The 22,809-nt window shown below is 37.1% G+C and overlaps 1 protein-coding gene across 6 annotated transcripts in view; it reads right to left on the reverse strand.

The window, feature by feature from the left end:
* The window catches only part of pds5a (PDS5 cohesin associated factor A), a 64,777-nt gene that overhangs the window by 22,501 nt on the left and 19,467 nt on the right, over positions 1 to 22,809 (reverse strand). For all 6 annotated transcript variants that reach the window (XM_004910917.3, XM_002933454.4, XM_004910916.4 and 3 more), the window contains exons 3-14: positions 13,157 to 13,360; positions 12,644 to 12,730; positions 12,415 to 12,512; positions 10,772 to 10,898; positions 9,193 to 9,273; positions 7,918 to 8,058; positions 6,898 to 7,013; positions 5,723 to 5,817; positions 5,293 to 5,438; positions 4,198 to 4,349; positions 1,596 to 1,709; positions 346 to 427 (exon numbers count right to left, since the gene is read on the reverse strand). In XM_004910917.3, coding sequence (XP_004910974.1) covers positions 346 to 427; positions 1,596 to 1,709; positions 4,198 to 4,349; positions 5,293 to 5,438; positions 5,723 to 5,817; positions 6,898 to 7,013; positions 7,918 to 8,058; positions 9,193 to 9,273; positions 10,772 to 10,898; positions 12,415 to 12,512; positions 12,644 to 12,730; positions 13,157 to 13,360 — 1,443 coding nt within the window. The remainder of the gene's footprint in view (positions 1 to 345; positions 428 to 1,595; positions 1,710 to 4,197; positions 4,350 to 5,292; positions 5,439 to 5,722; positions 5,818 to 6,897; positions 7,014 to 7,917; positions 8,059 to 9,192; positions 9,274 to 10,771; positions 10,899 to 12,414; positions 12,513 to 12,643; positions 12,731 to 13,156; positions 13,361 to 22,809) is intronic.

The following is a 22,809-nucleotide window of genomic DNA, read 5'->3' on the forward strand; positions in this document are numbered from 1 at the left end:
TGCCTTTGTGTTAGGGATCATTTATAAAAAACAAAAAAAACCTATAGGAAGTGATGTGTGTGGCAAGCACCTCTGAGATCTGGCAGTCTAGGCAAGTTGAAAACAACAAGGGATGCCAATACTAGTATTTTAGTATTTTATACTTATAAATATTTTCAATAGACAAACAGAAAAAGAAAAACTAAAATGTAAGTGGCCCTTTCAACTTCATTGTCCCAATAAACTGTCTTAAAATAACCAACCAGAATACAAAGCACAAATATTTTGCATGGCTACAATAGTGAATGTTTGAGACATTGGCTTCAAACCAGATTGCAAATAACAAGAGACTTTCCATATACTTACAGTGGGTTGCTTGTGTAAATCCAAAAGCTCCCTTACTTGACTTCGCAACATATTCTGGCACTTCCACATCTCATTCAACGCTCTACAAGGTAAGAGAAACAACATTACCAGTTAAAATACATTTTTAGTATAAAGAAATAAAAGCACATATGTTTAAAGCGTGCTTTGCTGCAAAGGTCTTGAAAGCATCTGCTAATAAGAACACAATTCTTAATGTATTTTTTTTATGTTTTCCATTACAGAATAAACAGTTACAATAACAACTGTGTGTCATTGGATGTAAGGTTTAGGAAGTACAATACGAAACATGTATAGGTGAATACAGGAGCTATTCTAGGTACAATCCTTATTTATTGAGTAGTGTAACCCCTATTTCAATAATTTCCCCCAGACCTGTTTACCACCAGGGACTCCATGCATTGGGATATTTAACAGAGATCCCTTAAACTTGAGTGTGCTTAATTAATGGTAATGTGGCCCCACCCAATACATTTTCTAGCATAAAATAAAGCAGCACACATCCATATCCTTGCATAATTATTAGACATGCAATCACCAGACACCCAAAGCAGACATACAGTGGCAGAGATGACATGAAGAAAACCCAGTTCTTTTGCTAGGGAGTCTGCCACTTGGCAGCAGAAGTTTAATATCACTGGGCAGGCCCATTTTATGTGAAGAAAAAAAATCCGTTAGCAGTGGGTGCCCCATATCTGGGATAAGAGTTGTCAATTGCTTTCTAGGGTGTTGTGTATAGTTGGTAGGAGATCTTATATTGATTCTTAATGAATTATTTTTCATTTGTCATATTTCTATTAGTTATTTCCCTTCCAATTCTTTCTCTCTCCAACTTGCAATTTGGTTGCTGAAATGGCAAATAAGACTGCAGAATGACCGGGAGGCTAGATTTTTACTGGCACTATAATTTTGTAAATAATTATCTTCTCAGATTCATTTTCCAGTTTCTCATGTAAATCACTGACTAGTTTCTAGGGCCAGTAGGACTCGAGTAAGCAGATAACCAATGTGATTACAAACTGATGTTAAATAATGCAAAAATGGAACAAAACAAAAAAACCTTTACATATGGTCATGGAAAAACACTGTGTATAGCAAGGTACATCATCCTTTTGATATAATTACAGCATCAAACACATAGTAAGTGAAAAAACCAGCACACTATATGCAAAATATTTAACAGCACCAGCTTACTATTATCCCCAAGTATGTTGCTTTTGCTTTGTACTTACTTTACTGCATTGGGATCCAGGCTAGCATACAAATAGTACAAACACTTCATCCTTTCTTCAGTTTCTAGATTGTGAGGGACAAGAAACTGAGCAAAGATTTTCTCTACAAGTAACCTGTAGAAGTGAAAAATAATGAGGATTTATATGAAAGAACAGATGCCTGTAATAAACTGCTATCAAGCTAAACCAGTACTCTGCATGCTCTTGGAAATACAGGTGCACTCAAAAACAAAAACTCAACAATCACTGATGTTAATGACTTTCTACACAATAAAAAAATACAAACACAGCTTCCTGTTTGGGGTGTGTTAGCTAATTCAAGCCTAGCATAAGTATACATGAGATCCATGTGCTGCTTTCATTTGCGGAAGTGAAGTCGCTTCCTGTCTGCAATCGCCCTCAGTACTTTCAGCTTTGCTGCTGGATTTACATAGGTATCATCTAGTGGCATCATTGCTCATTCAAGCAATTTTAATTGAAGAGTCAGTTACAGCAGCAGTTATATACAGTGCTTGTTAAAGGCATTCACAGAAAGTATGTCCAGAGGGCGAGGATATAGTACAAGTAGAAATATTAGATACATAAGTAATCAGCCTTATATTGACAGGGACCATACCCCAACTAGTATATTACACCTTTGCTTTTCATGTGAGCCAATCCATCCACTTATCCCAAATTTTCTGATACTCCTTTGTACATCGGAGAAATAGGAGAAAAATTGCCAGCGCTTAGGTTGCCTTTAAAAATAATTTTTACAAAAGATGAGGTGTTAGTACCACACTTTGGCCAAAATATGTAAGCTCACGTGCCACGTCAAGGCCCCTCATTTTAAGTGAGTCCTACACTGCCTATTAACAATATAAATCTGTAGTGCAATTAAAATCAAATCCCCCAGTGGACAATGTGACTGAGTAGTAAGACCCTATTGCACCTACCCTTTACCTCAGGGGGTGATTCAATTAAATTCAAGTCCCCCAGTGAACAATGTGACTGAGTAGTAAGACCCCATTGCACCTACCCTTTACCTCAGGGGGTGATTCAATTAAATTCAAGTCCCCCAGTGGACAATATACATCCCCTAGTTTTGTATAAGGTTTTTGAGTGCACATAAGTGCTTAATCGCCTTTCCATTTATGTGCGATAAGTTTTTTGGCCAAAAACATACTTCCCTAATAAAGGTACATTGAGAAAACATAAATATCACATTTAGTTTAATGCCAAATAGAGATACTCATAGTGTTCTAAGGAGCAGCGCCTCAAGGATTGTGTCCAGGGTATTGAAAATATATATCCAAAATGGTGTCAGAGCTGTACACTCGCACACCATGTGAATAAGAGAAGCTTGTTGTGTGTGTGGCACCTGGTGCAATTTGATGGGGGTGTGGGAAATAATTGATGCAGTTTAGCTGGGTAATAATATACCCTGTGCACAAAACAGAGTTGAATCAGTCTGTATCTATAGTATAAGAAGATTGATAGCGAGGACAGGTCATCCCATTTATCGAAACCAATTTAATTATTTAGCCAACAATTTGATTTTACAGGGGAGACCCAGTTGCCAAGGACCACACCCACAGAATCACACCAGAGGGGATTTATTGCCTTTAAAAACCCTGATTAGATCTCAGTCAAGGAATCCCTCTTGCCCATACAAAGGCATATAGCCGGCCGAGCCAGTCAGAGACCAAGTTGGCAGCTAGGCTTTGTAGTGTATGGCAATTTTAAGACTGTTTTTGCCAAAAATATTTGATGTAGCAGGACAATAATAACTTAGTGTACATAGAGCATTTGCCCCTTTTTGGTTTTCCCCAAACACATGATTTTGATGATAAGGATCAATACAGGCTACAAAAAACAAATCACTGATAGCTTGAAGCAGTCAAACTGAGACAAACTGATATGCCCACCCACCATTTCAGTTGTTTTAAAAATGGTTGTAAAGTGCATCTTTGTGTTTATAAGGCAACTTTGGGCTGTAAGGGAATCACACGTACATGAGGTTGAAATTTTCTTGTCTGTGTCAATACAGTGCAGGTAATGCAGGCTGTAAACCAGGGTTTCCCAAGTGATGTGCTTGTGTTGCTGGGAAACCATTAAGTGTTGGTGAGCAGTTGTCTCAGCTGACACTTCTGAGGCTTGTCCCATTGGGAACAAAGCTCACATGCACACCTGGCCTCTCCTTAGATAGGGAAACGGCACCCCACAGGTATTCTGGTAACAATAAATAGTCAGCACATGGATTTGCTACAGAGGGGACAAGCCCATGTTTGCTGAACACAACACTTCAGTGGCGTCCCCTTTGTCAGGTGTGTCCCTGTGTTCGACGCAACATGCACAGTGGCTTTTCCCCACTTTGCACCACATTTGTGTGCTGGCTGCTTATTGCTCCTTTGTCCTATGGGGAGTAATAAAGGTAATTGTGTCAGACACTGCCTGCTACAAAGATGGCAGTGACTGTCAAAATAGATAAAAACTGCCAATGGCAAGCAGTCAGCCTGATGTAATCGCCATTCTATACTACAGAGTTCTCATAGCAGAAATGCATATATGGGAAGGAAATGGTAAGGACTCCTTTAATTCTCAGCAGAAGGCTTTGACTTACTTGTCATCAATGCTATTTTGATAGTATATATGTAGAAGTTTATCCTTTATCCAGCTGACTTTCTCAGCAGCGTCCTTCCCACCTTCACCATGCAGGCAATACTTTTTATACAGCTGAGCAAGACCCATCATGGCTTCTTTCCTAACTCGCCACTAAAAAATAAGAAAAACACGTTGTGGGTAACGAGCAATTTATTAATGCAGTGTTATCCTTGAAGAAAAATCACATACACGACTAAATTCACATAATGTAGTGTTATCCAACTTATTACATGCAATGGGCCAATTATATCTTATACAGCATGTTGGAAGGCCAGATTAAATTAAAAAAATGGATTTCACACAGTGAAGTCTAAGAAGCCTCTATCGCAGACTGGGGGCCATAAAAATCCTTTGGAGGGCCACATCCAGCCCTCAGGTCTCCAGCTGGATAGCCCTGACATAAAGGCGTATCGTTATCAGAGTGAAGTTAGAGCTCGCCACAGTTAATTTCCATCACTCTCCATTCAATTTTGTGGGGTTTTTAATCAATGAGTGCAAGTTCACCCTCTGATAAATATGCCTTTAAAAATACCATAGAAATAAATGGAGGGTGGTGAAATTTAACTCTAGTGGACTGTAGCGAGCTCTAACTTCACTCTTTCATAAATATACCCCAGTGTATTAATGTTAACTCCAGGCCTAGAGTAGACTAATACTTCAGATTCACTAAAATACTGACTATAAAAGGAAATCATTACTATAAATACCTAATAAAGATACTTATTATTATTTGTAATATGTAAGCACTGTTTGTTCCAAGGCAGACATTGCCCGACATGACACAAAGGTGTGGTTTAACTTTAAAGGGGACCTGTCGACCCCACAAGTCATTTGCAAATTAAACATGAAACGCAAACCTTTTTCTTTTATATCATCCAGAACAAAAAAAAAACCCCTATAACAAAAAACATGAATACCAATGGTAAAATTGTCTCCGAATTTTAATGTCTACAACATACTATAAGCCAATTTAAAGGTGAACTACCCCTTTAAGTAGAGAAATAATTGTACTTTCAAATATATAAAATACAGTAGAAATGTAATTATTTCCTACCCTTTTATCCAATGTTCTCTCACGAACAAAGCCAAGCAGCTGATCATTTACTAAAAAAAGATCTTTTTTTGCAGCTGTAATGATGGTAACAATAACATCATGCCTAATTGCTTCTTCAGGGTCATGTGATCTCACCTTCAGGAATTCTGGAAAGAAAGAAAAGATTAATCACTAGTGCCTCAAACCTACAGGAGATCTTATGGATTAAAAAGCCTGGTAGTTGATACAAACTACTTGTCATTGGTCATTTTTTTTGTATGTTCTGTATGTTCGGTATACACACCCTTCTATTGTACAGCGTTGTGTAATTTGTTGCCAATTTATAAATACACGTTTAAAACATATATAAAGAAAGACCAGATGCAAGCACAATAGTTAGGCATTCTGCTACTTTATAACTCACACCTGTATTTGTGACAAGCAAACTTACCAGTGAGATCCTTAGCTAGGTCGGGATGGTTCATTAAACAATGGCTGGCAAACTTCACACTTTCTAATCTCACAGGGACATGAATATCATTGAACCTATTAGTACAAATAAAATTGTAAGCAAGAGATCCAATCCCGCGTACAAAATAGTCATGACATGGCTTCAAAGGGATACCAAAACTGAACTGAAAATATATTTTTACACAGACAAATCTGATTCCATAGATTTAATGGAAAACATGTTACCCTAAAAAAAACCCCCAAAAAACGCTCCCTAAGCACCCTTATATCTACTGAAAATATTGCTTCTTCCTGAGTGCAGGTATATAAAGCAGAGGTCAGCCTGAAAACACCTGCTTTCGCCATTTGAGTTGTGATGGGGAATGGGATCCTCTTCTCTCAGCTTGAAGAAAAGACTCTAAGAGAAGCAGACCAAATGCTCCATGTGCCCAGGCCCTTTGGGTAACAGTTTAATGCAACCCTTTCCTTGTCACCTTGTTCACCACTGTGAAGTGATGGATTCTGGTAATTGAAGGCCATCTGTTTTTTGTAGAGGGTGGTGCACAAATTCTCTGTAAAGTCCCAGAAGCCATGACTTCATATTGGAACAAGGCTAGAAGGTGCTGCCCAACACCGAGTCTAAGGGAAGCTTGGGAAATGGGCACCATGGTTTCTTTTCAATCTGAGGAATTGAGTGTGCTTGTGTAAAAAAAAATATATATATTTACATTTGTATCTGGAAGTTCAGATAGCGTTTATGCACCCTTTTCTAAATACATTAACACTGGCCAGTGTTAAAGTATGTATTTAGAAAAGGGTGCATAAACGCAGTCTTGGGAATAACATATTGCATACACTTTAGTGCTATTAATTAATTAATATGTGGAAAGGAAAATGTTAAGGGGAAAAAAAATGTTGTTGTGAAGGAACTGTGCGAGTCCAACTGCAGCGTTCTCCCCATGGCACTTATACCAGGTGCACTGCCCTATTGGCTTCTGTAACCTGTTCTACTACAGTGGCTGCCTCTTTCTGGATGCATTTTTTAGGGGAGAACACCAATATGGGAGTAGGACGGATCTATTTATGCACTGAAATATAGTCTTAACCTTAGAAATGGAGGCATGAAAGTGGCCTTTATTGCACCATATTTTTTAGCAGCACAAAAAAGACACTCACCTTCCAAGAAAGCACTGCCATAATGGGCGGTTTTGTGTTGCCAAATCAGAATCTTTGGAACCAAACAACTTGGCAAGAAGTCGTACAACTGCTAATCTTTCCTCACCATCGTTACTCTTTGAAAGAAAAAAAGAACCAGATATAGAACACTCCTGTATTATGCAAGGATAGGGCCCAAATCCCCCACGGTACAAAACTTTATAACTGGTGAACAAGACCTTACCTCTTATTAGTTAGAGGTTCTCAAAAAAGATTTGAAAAAATCTGGAGTCCATGGTGGGAGGCAGGACTAAGTGGACAAGGCTTCCTGTTATGTTTTTATGTCTAAAATTAATAAAACCTTTACCTATTAAAAAAAAGTTAATTTAAAGGTGAACAGCCCCTATAATGGGCAGAACATAATGGGCTGACACATAAGAAATATTTCCCTACCCTCTTAGGCTGACAGATTCATTCAACCCCTCCCTCACCTTCCTGAACAATGAAGTGATAGATTGTGGGACTTGAGTGCCTCTGCTTTCCATAGGAATAGTGCACAGACTGTCCAAAAAGCAGCTGGACTTCAAGTCCCAAAATCCACAACTTTACAATGGAACAAGAAGGGAATAAACCTAATAGGGGGAAAAGGTTTGTACAAGTCAGCGATACTGACTTTATTTATTTCTGGAAGTTAGATAGTGTTTATTCACCTTTTTCATGTAATTCCAACTGGAAGAGAGCATGTCAGCTCATGCTGAGTTTTATTTTCCCTTTAAAACTCTGGACAACTGAATGCAACAATTTTTTTCACAACTGGTACATTTTTTTTTATTTTTCTCAAGTTTAAATATATACATTAGGGTTCAGTGTGGTTTGGTATTTGGTAAAATCTTTTGTGGAGGATTTGGTTTTCAGATGAATCCAAAAACTATGAAATTGGAACATTCCCAAAATAATTTGAAAAGCTACTCCCCTCTAGCAATATTTATTTATGCTAGGCAACATTTGAAATAGACAATATATTCATATAAAGGGTCTCACCTTCAGCTTAAATTCCAGTTGAGGCATAACGGAGAGCAATAACTGAGGATCTATAGCAAATAACTCCTGTATGAGATCAAACACATGCTCCGACAAGTCACTCACTGACGATTTACCCAAAACTAAAACCTGGTTAAAAAACTAAAAATCAAGAGAAAACCATTACTTGTCAATAACAAACAATCAAATACAATATAAAAATGTCCAATAAGTGCCATTTTAGAACTATTCTATATTTAAATATCAATGGGGAAGCGGTTACACTACACTTCCAGTCTAAAGGATGTTTGGAAAAGGTTCATCAGTGCATCATAGTTTCCTTTCTGCAGAAAGGTTTCCTTTCTGTGGAATCAGGTATGTTTGTATTAAAAAAACAAAAAACAAAACACACATTTATTTTTAGAAATTCAGATGGTGTTTGCTTTTCTACATATGGCCAACTGAATGAGCTCATGCCAAAAAGGAGGGAGGTATATATTTCCTTTAAAGGGGGGTCTAACCAATGCTTAACTAAAAAGAAAATTAAAGACACAATGAAAAGTCTTTACTACTGATCATGGACTGGCCAAATTTGCTACCTGATACAGCAAAATTGGTCCTACTACACCTAGGGGTATATTTATCATGCTGTGTAAAAAGTGGAATGAAACATTAAGAGTGATGTTGCTCACAGCAGCCAATCAGATGCTTTCCTTTGGTTTTCTAAATGTTGAAATCTAATTGCTGATTGATTGCCCTGGGTCCCTGGGCAACATCACCAGTAATGCTTCACTCCACTTAATACACAGCATGATAAATATACCCCCTAGATTTGTTTCCAGACAAGGATTCAGTTAATCTTGTCATGCAAAGAAAGATCCAGTCTTTTGACTATATCACCAAATAAGCCATAGGGTGAATATGGCTGATACAAGTTTTGCCTTTTAACAGCTGGTCACAGAGGAAACCTGTGCCATCCAATGAGGTCTTTGGCTGACATATGTATGAGCACAAAATGGCAATAGGTAACGCTCCATAAAAACGAAAGCGCCTTTAATTTCACATAAAGGGCAACAGCAACTTTCAAGCTGTATCTGAACATATGAATGAGACCCGATCAGATACTGATCATTGATGTATATGTTTCATGCCTCCAAAAGTAACAGCACATTTTAATTAGTCTTTTCTAAAAAAAAACATGGTTAATTACTATTATATATTCCAATTCCACAACATCTATATACATTTTAGCTACTTCCATACTGAAATGTCCAGAGACTTTTAGCAGGTACTTACATTTGCAATGCATGGCTCAATTGTTTGTGCTGTCCTTTTCAAAAGAACCTTTGCTAGATCAAATGCTTGCTTATTTAGGTTCTGAAAGATAAATGTTTGTAAATACAAATTAAAATGCTTTCAACACTAAAATAAAATGTCACAAAAATAGACCCTTGTGCTGCAATAATCAAAGCAATAACATGTCCCTGAAGGACATTATTATAAAGTTGTATGTGAAGAAGGTTGGGAGAAGAGTTTCATCCCTGCTGGACCTGCCAAGCCATGGCTTCATTTCATCAACTGAAACCCCACCTAACCCCATGTATAGTTCAGTGTGCATAGATGACATACTTGTCGCAGCTGAAATCCTCTTACCTACTTCAGAGACCAAGTTCACTTTCTGCAGTACTTACTTACTCTCTTTAAGGCGGATCTACTGAGTTTTACAATTATCACTAAATGTACCTTTTGTTGTGCTTTTCTCCATTATGTTCTGGTGAGTAGGCATTCCCACCATTAAGGATTGCTTACTTGATGGTCAGGGGTTTATCAATGAGATATGTTTCACTAGCACCTATGCACTCTGGACAGAGGTGTAGTTTTTTTGACAAGCTGTCTGTGCTTACGCCTGCCTACATTATGATTAAAGGGAAACTCCGGCTTCTAAACCAAAATTAAACAGCCCCACACAACACAGAAACTCCTTATATACTATCACTATAATATTTTTTTTCAAAAAAAAAGCCCTTTCTGCATAATTTGAAATCCTGGCAGTGGAGGAGGGAATAAAACATTGATGGTACAATTGGTAACAACTTCTCCACAGCTTACAGAAACTACAAAACCCACAATGCATTGCAATGTGATGTTCCTTTCCTTATTGACATCACATGTGCAGGGAATTGTGGGATTGGGAGGATGCAGGCTAAAGGCAAGCTGAAGACAGTCGACTACTGTTACATTTTTTTGAGTCTCAAAGTAGTAGGAGAACAGGGGGCGGGGCGGGGCTTATGGAACTGTCCCAAACCATATTATTACATTAAAAATCAAAAACAAGCTGCATATTTTTAAATTGATGTATATTGCAAATTTGCTTGAAATTATGTTTACTTAGCTTAAGTTCTGTTTGTATGAAGTTTCCCTTTAAATGTTTGCAGTCACTGAATGCTTTTAAAGAAAACCAGTACACAAAGAACCCTTACTTTGTTTTAACTTTTATTTGACTTTTAAATTAGCACAATATCAAAATATATTATGGGTATTAAAATTGGTAAAATAAAGGCGGTCTTTACTTTTTTAAACCTTCTACACATCTAAAATAGTTTGGGGCATAATGCACGATTTTAAATTAATAAATAATAAAAATCTCAATAGATTTTAATAGGTCACTTAACATAATATAAACTATCTGTTCGTTAAGTATTCATTCTGGGGGTATAGTTTTTCTTTAAAGACAACACATGTTTCCACAAGGCACGTAAATGCTTATATGTTTATCCGACTGTTACAAATTGTTCTTTCTTACAGGGGCAAAAGGGGGAGATCCTAGAAACATAAACAGGCCAAAATATAACAAACTACCTTGAACTCTACTGACCTTATGGGCTGGGATCAAATTGATTAGAATAGAATCGAGCAGTTCTTGCGTTACACCATCCCCCTCCATTGTTATCGAGCTCATTAAATCCAGCATGTGCATCTGAACCTTCTGATTGTGGCTGTTACTAAATAAAAACGGAGGGATTTAATGTCGAAAGGTTAAACACAAGATCGTATGTTCTATATATTATCACCAATAAGGCACCGCCAGTGGGAATTCTAGAGATTTGGGCTTCCAAGTGCAACAATTCATTTTTATCAAATGCCAAAATAATTTTAACCCAGCGCTTGGAAATTAACTTAAAGAGACACTAACAGAATATGAACAGGATAGGAAAGGGCATGTTTTTTAAGGCTTACCGATACTGCAATAAATCTAATACAAATTAAAAATCTAATACTGAATAATATCAAATAAAACAAGAACTAGTTTTAATTACATTTCCACCTACCCTCTATTTAGCTGCTAACTTACTTGGTCCTTTTAAAATTCTATTGCTCACTATTTTATTATGTGTTTAGTTTTATTTACTTTAATTATGATGATTCAACCATGACCATTTTCTTGTTTATCCTTGTATGAAGAACCATTAACATATCCAAAATTTAAGAGAAGCAGCTTATTCTGCACTTCATTCACGGTGATCAGCTGTGTTTCAAATATATACAATTAACACTAAGGGGAAGATATTGAGGTCTTCACAATGAGAAAAAAAAAAACATGCGCAAGAAACATTTTACAACACAAATAGTCACTATTTATTAAAGGGGGAAAAAAAAAGAGCAAAAAAGTTGCCAGAAAAAACTCGGCAAGTAAAAGCTGCTGAATTTCTATAGAAGGCAATTGGAATTGTCTCAACTAACTCATTTTTTCCCAGTTTAGCATTTGAGATTTTCAGCCTCATTATAAATGTTTAGTGTTCTCTTAAATAGAGAGGATAGAGGAAAAACTAACACAAGGTAGAAATACCTAGGAATAAGGTAAGATGATAGTGTGGAGCTCTGTTAGTTTTTCCCCAGGTAGGAAAAATAACTAACAGTGCACAGATTGTGTGAACAACCCCTTTGAAGGAGGGGGTGCCAAATGTTAGCCACCCACTATTTTCTTTACCGAGTTTTTGGTTAAGAAATTAATTTCTGCATGTAAGCAGTGGCAATATGATTTTAGGCTCAAACCCATAAAACACAAATCCAATTACCATTAACAGATATACATTTTTTGAGGCACACATTACAAAGCATTAATCCTTTTATGGGAATTAGGTCTATGAAATACAGGTATATGACCCATTATCCAGAATGCTCGTGACCAAGGGTATTCCAGATAAGGGGTCTTTCCGTAATCAGGATCTCCATACCTTACGTCTACTAAAAAAATCAATAAAACATTAATTAAACCCAATAGGATTATTTGCATCCAATAAGGATTATTTATATCTTAGTTGGGATCAATTATAAGTTACTATTTTATTACTACAGAAAAAAGGAAATCAGTTTTAAAATTCTGTATTATTTTATTAAAATGGAGTCTATGGGAGACGGGCTTTCTGTAATTCGAAGCTTTCTGGATAATGGGTTTCCGGATAAGGGATCCCATACCTGTACAAGCAATACATCTCATGTATAACAAAATAAACTTACTTGATAACAGAGAATAGAGTTTTAAAAAGCTGAATAAATATTTCATTGCAGTCTTCCAACTCAAAGCAAATGTTGTATGATTTGACCCAGGCTAAGTTCTAAAATGGAAGGGAAAAAACATAAGTATGCCAAAAACAGTTACAAACTTTTAATAGCCAACTGAATTCTGGAACTGGGTGGGAAGCTCATTCACTTTTAAAGTTCTAATTTAGAATAATGCAGACCTTACCTCTAGCAAGTAAAAATATCTGTTGAACTGCGGGCTCTTTGTATCTTCCAGACCTTTCAGTTGTCTTGTTATGAACAAGAAAATTTCCTGTTAAGTCAACAAAGCAATATTAACATTTGTTCATTGATAAAAACAGCAAGAAGCTGGCAAATGTTTATGAAAAATTCATGAAGGGAACATCTATCGAGCAAAGAAGATTAAAATGCATTAAAAATCCCCAGCCTAGTCATTGTGATCTGTGTGTATTTTTTAACATTATGTTTTGAATAAACTTTTTCTATTTCATAAATTAGTTTTGCATTGCAGGATTTTTTTTGGTCCATACATTGGTCAAGATGATTTCCTACCTGCCCCAATCAATAGTTTAAATCACATCAGAGTGCATTCTTTTGGGCACATACATGAGTCATGTTGATATTGGCAGCCAATATCCGCTTAATTATGGGCACACTTATATCCACCAGTGTAATTCAGGCACTCATTATGGAAAGGGATGGCTTATCCGCACTATACCTTTAATTTATCATGGGAGGTGTAAGGTGCTTCTGGGGCATATATCCTGAAAATATCAGCCAAGCAGCAGGCAACAAGCAGACGAACATCTTTGTTTGGATTCCTGAGAAAGAATTCACATGAAAGATGCAAGGCTAGAGGAAGATATTGCTGTTTCTCTTCTTCAGAATCTTGGTCCATATCCATAAAAGTTTTGACCACCATCTGCAAAACAATGTTATTGTATTTATAATGACAAAACAAAACACACTTTTTAAATGCATAAATGATGTACAAACAATGGCTTATGCATCCACGGCAGACCATGGTCCCAAAAGGATTAAAACCTGTATCTGTAAATGTATATATGCACATTTAAATGACTTACTCTTAAAACTAGGGGCCTGGGAATGTGCACTGATCAATCCCTTGTGTGTCTGAAGCAACTTGGGCCTAATTAAGGTTATTTTAAAATAGAAGCATCATTTTAAAAATAGAAGTAATTAAAAGGTTACTTGAATGCTTCCACAACCACTTAATGAATCATTAGATTTGGCACCAGTAATAGTTTTTACATTTGGAAGGAAGATGGCACTTATAACACAACACCAACTGGCTGGATATCAGAATAGTGCTTGAATACAATGCATTAAGTGAAGACATACCATACATATATAGAAGTTTACCTTACTGAGAGAACAATTATTTTTCCTGCTTCTGTAAGGTATGCAGGGGGTTTTATGGGGTGGACTCACCGACGGGACCTGCTAAAGGCCATACTTCATAATATTATATCAGATGCCACTCAAGAATGGCAAACACTGTGAAAAAGCTGGGGAATTGTGAAGACTCGGTGGTGACAACTGGCTATCATCATTCCTATCTTGCCAGCTAAATGGCACTGTTTCCGCATGAGATATAGCACTATTGTGTTGTGGTTATGGCGTAATCTTCTCTCCTGTTCATTATCTCAATATTGGGAACTAGCAATATTGATCAGTTTGTTGGTCATTAAAAGTACTTTCATAGTAAAAATACTCATGAGAAGAGAAATTGTATAACGAAGGCTTACAAATCAGAGAAACAGCTTCTCCAAAGTGTTCTTTATATGGCATTAACATATTTTACAGAAAATATACATCATTCATTTAATAATGCAAATTAGACATGTACAAGAGGTGTGTATCTTTAAGATAAAGCAAAAGTACAGTAGTACTTAATTTTATGCCTCCGGATTGTATGTTATCCTCGGGAATTGATAAGCAATGAAAGATACAGAAATACCCAATGTCAAATTGTCCTGCTCATAACATTTTTCATTGCAAAGGACTAGAAAGAATAAAGTAAAATGCAACCAATGCATGAAGTGTATAGCTGTAACCATTATAACAACAAGCACATTCCTATTCAGGAAATATCACATGAATTGAATTAGCCTAATAGCCTGCAGGCTCTTAAAATGGTGCACGCTCTGTGGCATTCATGGGCAATTCCTGTCTGACAGAACCAGCCACAGAAAGTTCACTTCCTATTTCAATAAACATGTAAGTGGCTGTAGGAGAGGCATAATTCTCCCTAATGGGACAACATACAGCAAAACATGCCAGTCTGCCACTGCCCTAAAGCTTCAGAACTAGATGATTTTTATTACAATTTGAGGACTAGAATATCACTTATCTAATAAACATTTATTTCCATGATACATGAGCAGGATCAAGTAAGTGATATTCTAGGCCTCCTTCAATTGTAATAAAAATCATCCAGTTCTAAATGTCTACTGTTTATTATATATGTAACAATACAAATGTACCGTATTTTTCGCTGTATAAGACACACTTTTTCTTCCCCAAAACTTGGGGGGGAAAAGTTGGTGCGTCTTATACGGCAAACTGTGTCTTCCTCTATGTGCCGCAGCTCTCTGCTACTGACGTCACACGCACAGGGCACAACCTTATAAAAGCACAGAAGCAGCTGGGAGCCACGGCACAGAGAGGAAGACATCATGGGAGCCGGAGGCTGCTGGGGGGAGGTTAGGGGGAAATGAAAGGTGCTTGGGGGCCCTGGGGGAAGCTGAAGAATGCTGGGGGTGCCGTGGGGGGGCTGGAGGATGCTTGGAGGCCCTGGGGGACACTGAAGGATACATGGGGGGGGGGGCGTCTTATAGGGCGAAAAATACGGGTACGTTTTTTCCCTTTTGTTCCACATTAAATAACATCATAGTACAAAAATTCAACTATGATATGAAAATGTGAACGTTTGCTTATGTTGTCCCATATCATTTGCAATATGCAGGTACAGGGTCTATTCCAGGATTACTGGTATTTTCAATGGAGCTCCAATAGTATTGTTTTGCCATTAACATGTATCTATGCAGCGAAGCTACTATGAAATACATGGCACTTTACCATTACAGAGAAAAAGTAAAATGGTCATATAATGGGTTTGGGGATTATACCTTTATTTCAGTGCTTCATTTATACCAAACCTCTACTTTTCTTGTATAGGACCAAGTAGACTGTAATATGGTAAATTGATTTTGAGGACTATGGATTGTGTTTAGCAAAGACACAGGAATTTCAAGAACAAATCATACAGGTTTTTTATTTGAGGAATTGACAAAAAATGCTTGCTACTTCCACTGATGAATATGAGGGAATGAAATAAAACAGGTATTTAACCAAAGCATTTCTAGTGACAAGTGACATTTGGATGGACAGTCCCCCTTGGTATCTAGAGGTTTAACTACCAAAAGTGAGTTACTACCCAGGGCAAGTTACCTAAACTAAATTCAAACTGCACTCTCATGAAAAAAAAAATTGAATATTGAAAAAAAAATAAAAAAATAAAAATCATGAAAGAACAGATCGATCAGTTTTTGGATTGTTTGCACTTAATAAATACCAGACATTCAAGTTTTTGAACCATAACTCAAATTCGAGTTTTTTTAAGCACAAAAATACCCCAACTGAAAAAAAAAAAAACAGACTTGACTGTTGATAAATCACTCCCTTATAAATAAATGAAACCATGTTTGCTGGCAGCAGTAACAAGTAGCAATCTTTTAGGCACATGTATAATTGGCAGGTAGAGAGAGTTTGTTGCAGATATGAATGAGCCTGTTTAATGTAAATACTTTTACTTGGGTCATTGGGAGAGATCTATCATCCACGTATTCTCCATTTATAGAGACTCCCCTAAAGAAGAAGAATGGTAAAGAAACAACATGGGCTGCGATGCCTATAAGACCACCAAAAGCAAGCTGCCCCGTGTGTTATCCCTAAATCCACAGAACTCTTCATATTGGTACACAGGTATAGGTTCCATTATCCAGAAATCAGTTACCCAGAAAGCCCTGAATTATGGGCCATCTCCCATAGACTCCATTTTAAAAAAAAAGATTATGTCCTTTTCCTCTATAATAATAATAATAATAATAATAATAATAATAAAACAGAACTTTGTACTTGATCCCAACTGAGATATAATTAATCTTTATTGGAGACAAAACAATCCAGTTTTTTTTTTTACTGTAATTTCTTTGTAAGGTATGGAGATCCAAATTAGGGAAAGCTCCCTTATCCAGAAAACCCCAGCTCTCAAAATTTCTGGATAACAGGTCCCATACCTGTAATAACATCCTTTATTGTGTTTGTGCTGCCCAGTTTAGATGAATAAATACCCTAAGTCCTACATAAGTCTGTGGGCTACACATGGTCACATGTCACTGAGGCTGGAGCTGGCGCATTGTGATTCAGCACCCAGGTTGCCATGCCGCCCACAGTGAAGCCATCAGGGTGCAACTGTCACTGTCCAACTGACTTCGTGCCAGTGAGCAGCGTGACTTGAGCGAGCGAAAAACTTGGAGATTTTGCGGAAAGATTGGAGATTAGAGAGTGCGAGAAGATTAATTTTGTTTGCAGGAAAGTCGGATTGAAGAAGAGAAGAAGTACTAGAAGAAGAACTAGCGAAAGGAAGACAACTGAAGATGAAGAGAAGGAAGAAAAGAACAAGAAGTCCAGAAGAGGACCCAGCTGGTAAGGAGAAAACTAAAAATATTACTTTCTACATTATTTAACATTATCTTATAATAATTACTCATTCATTAAACATATAAATACAGGGAAACCTCAATTTTACATACCCTGGTTATCCCACATATTACACTTTTTTTTTTGAGGTCCCACCAATATATATTTCCCTAATTTTACACTGTTTCTGGTCCCCTGAATATGATATGGGTTCTACTGTATGAGCTTCTTTTTGTATCTGATTTACTTGTTGATGCCCATTTTCTATCATTTTATAAAATCTACTTGTTGTGTCCTTTGCCTCTCTTGTGTATAATATACTTTGGGTGCTACTAACTGTTGGTTGTTACTGTTAACTGTGATTGCCAGCTGCCACAACTTGTGACTGAATATCATTTTCTTGAGGTTCATGTACCCACCACTTCTTAATCTATATTTGGGGCACCACTACCCACTGCTTTTAATTGTATATAATGTAATTAGGGTGTCGATGCCAACTGCCTCTACTAGTATAAACAGCTTGGGGCTGAAGTAACTATGGCCTCTCAATGTATATGTACATGCTTGGGGTGCCAATAAATATAGATACCAGTCTAGTAGCATAGATGCTACATTGCACCAATGCAGTTTCCTGTAGCAGATCTTTGCTATCATCTTCTATTTGATAGTAAATGAAAATGAATTACTCATTGGTTAGTCTAGACAACTTCATCTAAAGCGAATGCATGCAGTGGGGTGACGGGAATAACTGGGGCTTATTTGCTAAATTACTCCAATGCAGTTGTTAATAACAACCAAAGATATTTGCTTTTTTTCTAACCTGTAATAGATCAAAATGAATTAGTAGTTGTTTGCGGTGGGCAACTGCACTTATGCAATTTAGCACCTCTGTTAGGAGATGAGCCAGGCTGCTTTTCAGTGAATAATGTGATTGGGGTAGCAATAACCAGTCTAGATAAAGCTATCACATGCCGCTCTGGATCAAATTGTCTCTGACCATAATTTCTGAATCCAAGGCTATTGTGATACTAATATCTACAGTTAGTATTAATTTTTGTATATATGCTTTATGTATGTGAGTGTATAGGATAGGCCAGTACAATATAGTACAGTATAATCTCTGCAAGTATGCATTTGATTTTTTTTACTTTCTTTTAACGTAATCAGTGCCTCAAAGGTGTTGCTGAACCTAAACTTTAATGCTTTATGATCTAATTTATTTATTGGTTGCTGTACTTGTATTTATGTGAATTGTTACATTGGTGAGTTGTTAATTGGTATGAGTGATGGTGAACATGATATTTTTAGGTTTAAGTTTATGACATAGACAACTACTATGTTACTGTGCAAAAGTGACAGCTGCATTTTGTCTCTTTCTGATGAGTGTCACTAAGTTTAAGTTAGTTATCATTAGTTCAAGTTGCCAACTTGCCACTTCCAGGAGGAATTCCACATATTCAAGCTATGCAAAAATGCAATGCAATTAACCCTTTTGAAAGTTTTACTGCTTTTAATGTATAAAATGATTATGATGTTGATGTTCACATAATGGCAAAGCTTTTCTTGTACTAAGTGACTACTACTAGTATAGTATTACTAGTATTTCTTTATGCTTGATGTCTTTATTAGAACAGTCTTTAACAGTCTAGTCTTCAACTCAGCATGGCATGTGAAATCTGGACTTTTTCAATTCGATATGTCAATTCAATATGTCTTCTACAACTCCTCAATCAATAGCAGTAACACATCAAACATCTCTTTTTTTATTTTATTTTTTAAAGTATAGCACAATAAAAAATTACAATCAATTTCAGTTAAAGTTAGTCACATACATTTTTATTTTTTTGGCAACTAAAAAGTGTTTATTACAATAATTAAACAAGCTGTAGGCAAAGGCTGGCTTTCTGTAATACCCTGGCCCTGCTCTACATAGGTTTCCAATGTTTTCTGTAGCTTTAGTAAATGTTTTACTATCTACTCAATAGGATTCGGCAGAATCCTTCAGGGTGGATTCGGGGGTTCGGCAGAATCCAAAAAAGTGGATTCGGTGCATCCCTACTTTTTATACAGCATGATAAATATACCCCTTAGAGATTACAGAGTGCTAATTTTGTCTGTAGGGAGGAAGAAATTTTGTGAAGGAGATCAACAAAATACAAGGACACAGAAGAAAAGATCTAGAAGTCCAGAGAAGAACCCAGCTGGTATGGAGAGAAAACATGAAAAATATTGCTATAGGCCTTAATGATTTAACCTTTGACCTCTGTATATAATATACAGTAAATATAATAGGGAACTTGTACCTACAATGCACTTGAGATGTCTGTTCCCACTGCCTGGGAATATATGTAGTTTGCTTTTGTGGCAGTAGGGGCCAGTATGCACTTACACTGTGTGGGGTACTAGCACACATTTTCACTTGGTCCATGTGCAAGCAAAAGAGAATAGTGTTTCCCTGCTAGTGTATTTATTAACATTGGAGACAAACATCACAGGTGATGTTGCCCATAGCAACCAATCAGCAATTAGATTTGAATGGTCACCTACAGGTTAGAAAAGAAAAGCAAAGATCTAATTGGTTGCTAGCTGCAACACTGCCACTATTGTTTGTCTCCAATATTAAGAACAAGAACAAGACAACCACAAAAATAATGAAAAGAACCACAGACAATTACCCAGCACAGTCTATAGCACACATATTACAATATCAACATTCATTCATAGTCAGAACTGGGCAGGTGGGGGTTTGGGGAACGGCTCAGGGCCCAATGTACATATAATTTGCACTGGTAAATTTCATGTGATATTTTTGACTTCCCCTTTTTATTTGGCGGGGAGGAAGTTCCATGGAAAGTATCTAGGCTAATACAAGTTAATTACAGATAATACATTGATTTTAATTACTTATACTTGTTTTTTTGATTGCTACATTACCTTTAATAGACAAATTTGGTACATATTCACATCTGCACTTCAACATGGGCAACAAAACGTGAGACAATACCTTAGCATTGGTGTCAGTGTGAATCACTGGTGGTAAAATATTTAAATCACGTAAGCGCAATAAATTGCCTCCTCCTGTATTTTTCTAGTGCCGCCTTCATTGACATTTTTTATTCAAACTGACACATTGCCAAGGTATTTTAGGACATTTTGTGGCCTGCACTTAAGGAGATTAGGCATGGGTGCCAGTGCATTAGTCTCAGCAAGACGGCAGGGCCATTTCCCTAATGCCCACCAGTATAGGGGGCGCATCATCTGCTATAACTTTTGAAATGGCACTTCCCATTTTGTTCAAAGAACAATTTACTGGAGGATGCCAGTTACTTATATATACACAGTGAGCTAAATTGCTTATCTTGGATGTATTGTCCCTCTAATTGCACAACAGCACAGTCCATCATTGCAAGTACACAGGCACCACATGGCACAGACTAGGAACTGGTTGAGCTGGGATGCCCCCTTATTTCACTAGGGCAAGAAGCACCAATAGGCAAGGTCAGATTAGAGCTGTAGCACTTCTCCCATCCATTGCTTCATAGTCTCTTAAATGGTATGTCCTTGTCAGGAATTTCAAAAGACCCAGAAAATATTATATATATATATATATATATATATATATATATATATATATATTTGAATAGCACGCAAAGACTTTATAAGCCATATAATTACATTTACCTGACGTAAAAGTGCAGTCTTCTCAATGCTGACCCACAAATTTCATATTCATTTGAATAGGAAAAACTTGGGTAGGTACCAGTGCACAAGGTTAGCATGTAGTAGTATGCATCAACGTTTACTGCAAGGATCACAAATGCTTTGTGTAGTTAAAGTACATAATTAGTACTGTATAACAATATTTTTTAGACATTAAGGGGGTTATGCAATAAAATGACTAGGTTTGCCTATGGAGACTAACCCATAGCAACCAATCAGCAGGTAGAATTTACTGGTCACCTGTTTGAACGCAAACATCCTATTGGTTGTTATGGGTTACTGCTACTGGGAACACTTAGCGCTTTTTATTACATATGAGGGTTAGTAGTGTACTTATTAACACTCGAGACAAACATTACCAGTGATGTTGCCCATAGCAACCAATCTGCAATTAGATTTGAACAGTCACCTACAAGTTGAAAGACAAAAGCAAGGATCTTATTGGTTGCTATGGTTAATATCGCTGGTGATATTTGCCTCCAATGTTAACAAATACGCCCTTTAGTGTATGTCTAAGCATATGTCTAAGTTTACATCAAATCTTTTTTTTAATCCCATAGAAGGAAGAAAATCTAAGAAAACAAGAGAGGACGCCAAAAGAACGCTGTCCTTTGATATTAACAACTACAGCGCGATGGCAGAGCTGGGAAAAGGCAGCTTCGGCAGAGTGAGTAATGAAATTCTAAATGGAAAATCTTTTGTACTGATCTGGTCTGAAACCAAAGTCTGGAGAGAAGGGCAGGGATTCTCCTCTGACATGTAGATGTAAATGTTCTTTTAGTCTGCTTCAAATTGTTCTGGAAGATTGTAGGATTGTAAAATAAAAATCTTCCTTTTCTAAAGAAAAACTGTTAAGCAAGTGAAAGTATTTCCAATGGGGCCTACAGTCCTATTGTAAGAAACATGGTGTGTTATAGGCAGGGCACCCTTGTGACTTTTCACTTCTGCCTACTAAGAGTTGAGATGCAAAATCCAGCCCCACTGCATACAGCCATGTCTATTCATAGCAGCACATACACTCACCTAATAAGAACTCTAGTACTTCTAAGGTGGTACATCAGCTGGGACATTCTCTGCATGAGTTGGCCATTGGTTTGCATATGCTGGGACACAGATGGTGGCATATACCCAGTAACCACAGATAGCATCTTGCCTTTATGTAGGAAACATTAAGATTTGCCTGTGTGATCAGGTGACCTTCAGCAAGCATCTACACCTAAGTAAGGTGGGCATCAAGTTCATACTGTACTTCACCTACCAAGTTAGAGGAACTGTGACCCATTATTGGAACTTGTTAGGTACCAAGATATGGCTATACACAGAGGTGGCACAATGGTAGTGGCTCCAGCAAACACATTCCCGGTATCTTTCCTATGCTAATAGTGTCTGCATGATTTCCCCTTATGGCAAAAGGAAAGGTGCTCAACACTTAACCGTACATAGATATTTTGTGTAAAAATGTTGTAAGAAATTGACATTTAAACAAAATATGGATTGTTGTCTAGATATTACAGTATATTCAACTTGCAGACTACATCATTTATCCCTGGTATGGTAAGCCCTACACTCACTGATTTAGGATTATACGTATTTGTATAGGCAACTTTCTTTACCAAGGTAAATACCCTTTAATGATTGCCCTGTTTTTTGGTGTATTTTTCACTTAAATATAGTTTCCCACGAGTCTAGAAACAAAATATCAATGCCTTTAGGATAAATTAGATACAATATATTTCAGGTGATTTTGGCTTCCTATGACATCAATGACCAACTTGTGGCAGTGAAGGTCATCCAGAAGAAACAGGAGAAGGACCTCAGATATGTCAGAAGAGAGGCCAAGATACTGCAGATAGCTGGAGGATGTCCATTTCTGTGCAGGGCATTTGCAACATTTCAAACTGAGGTAAAAGAAATGAGCTAGGGTCT

This window comes from Xenopus tropicalis, chromosome 1 (assembly GCF_000004195.4).
Source record: "Xenopus tropicalis strain Nigerian chromosome 1, UCB_Xtro_10.0, whole genome shotgun sequence".
Classification (NCBI taxonomy): domain Eukaryota; kingdom Metazoa; phylum Chordata; class Amphibia; order Anura; family Pipidae; genus Xenopus; species Xenopus tropicalis.